We start from the raw sequence: 1,723 nt of genomic DNA on the forward strand, positions 1-1,723 counted from the left end.
TATACATGCCGGTTGTTGGCAGATGCTCTGGTGTGTTTTGCTTCTTCTTTCCTCATATCAAGCTTCTATCGTTCCTATCTTTTATCTTTCTTTGTATATTTGTTACTCTTGTAACACCTCTAATCTTTGGCATTTGTATGACTTTATTGTACAAATTATGTCCTTAAACTCTTACTAAAACTAATATATTGTGAACACATATTACGGTCCCACCCCTCATCTTCTTGAACCCCACAAAATATCACATTTCTGCAGCTGTTAGATTGCACTACTGGTGGATCCTACTTTTATATTTATCTGGGATTTTTAAAAGACACCGTCTACCCGGCTTATACAGTTTCGATACACGATGTGGTTTTCTTTAACTCAACAAATAAATAAACAAACGATCAAAATGTAAACCTTCATTTTCTGCACTGTGATAATTAGAATTTGTGTGGATGTGATTCTCTCTTTTAATCAAACAAACAAACAAACAATTAATAAACAAACAAACAAAAGGACGAACCCACGAACAACATAATGTACACCTTTTTGTTTTTTACTGGTCTAAATGATCCTTACTGTATGGATGTAATTCTAAAGACCAACAAACAATTCTTGGTTATAAATTAACTTCAACTTCTCTCTGTCTCTCTCCCCCACAGATCTGAGCTCGGAAGCAGCCACACCAGCGTCTATCCCTCACCCACGAGAGCTGGCCTTCACCTTCCCGGGAGGAGGAGGGGGCGGTGGCCCTGTTGTGAGCGTGGCTGGGGGCGGTGCCGTGGACAAAGGCGGGACCAGTGGCTCCTCGGACGGACAGCCATCAACCCCTCCCTCAGGATACAACCCGGGGAGGCGGAGGGCGTCAATGCACGACGCTATCGACCTCACCAAGATAGATGCTCGCCTCTATGACAAGAAGGTGAGTAGACTTGATAGAAATCATCAAAAAGCACTCAATCAAAGTCATCTTATTTGATTATGTTCGTTTAAAAAAAAAGAAAAGATAGATGCTCGCCTCTATGACAAGAAGGTGAGTAGACTTTATAGACATCACCATAAAAAAACCAATCAGACCTGTTTACCAAAGTCATCTTATTTGATTATGTTCGTTTTATGAAGAAAAAGATAGATGCTCCCCTCTCTGACAAGGAGGTGGGAAAATTAATCTAGAAGGACAAGAGTGAGAAAAATCCACAATCAAAGTCATCATCTGAGCAGAAAGACAAACGACAGGAAGGAATGCGGTACTATTTTGGTCAATGTCTTCTTCAGAGCTGGTTATTTCAGTAAGACAACCTTCTTCTTCTGCTTCTTCAGGTGTCAGGTCTGAAGATGACTTTGACGAAATAAATGGTATCCCTTTCCTTCTTGTTATCTATGTTCTTGATCAGAAGGAAAACGAATTGAAGTAATACTAGATGGACTTAAACTTAATATCATTCTACCAAATATTGGTATTTTATTAATGTCATTACTCTGATCCAAAGCTATTTAAAGCTATTCAGTGATTTCTTTGAAAACACTGTGCTGTCAGGTCTCCTGTCTATCTATCAATCTATTCATTAGTCACTCTATATATTATGTATATATCTGTCTATATAACTGGAAAATCACAAAATAAAAGCAACAGAAATGTTGTTTAGCAAGAGACTGCTGAGAATATCGTGGAAGGAAAAAAAATCAAATGAGGAGACGCTCACAGTTAAAAACAACCAGGAAACGACAAATGCAGTTT

At 38.6% G+C, this 1,723-nt stretch overlaps 1 protein-coding gene across 1 annotated transcript; it reads left to right on the forward strand.

Moving 5' to 3' along the window:
* Positions 1-647: 647 nt before the first annotated feature.
* On the forward strand, positions 648-907 carry LOC101845702 (synaptotagmin-1; the record flags this gene model as incomplete). Its single annotated transcript, XM_013084282.1, is given in 1 exon segment — positions 648-907. A coding segment is annotated over 1 exon segment (260 nt), but the record flags the coding sequence as incomplete, so codon positions are not given.
* Positions 908-1,723: the final 816 nt, after the last annotated feature.

This window comes from Aplysia californica, unplaced genomic scaffold, assembly GCF_000002075.1.
Source record: "Aplysia californica isolate F4 #8 unplaced genomic scaffold, AplCal3.0 scaffold00283, whole genome shotgun sequence".
NCBI lineage: Eukaryota > Metazoa > Mollusca > Gastropoda > Aplysiida > Aplysiidae > Aplysia > Aplysia californica.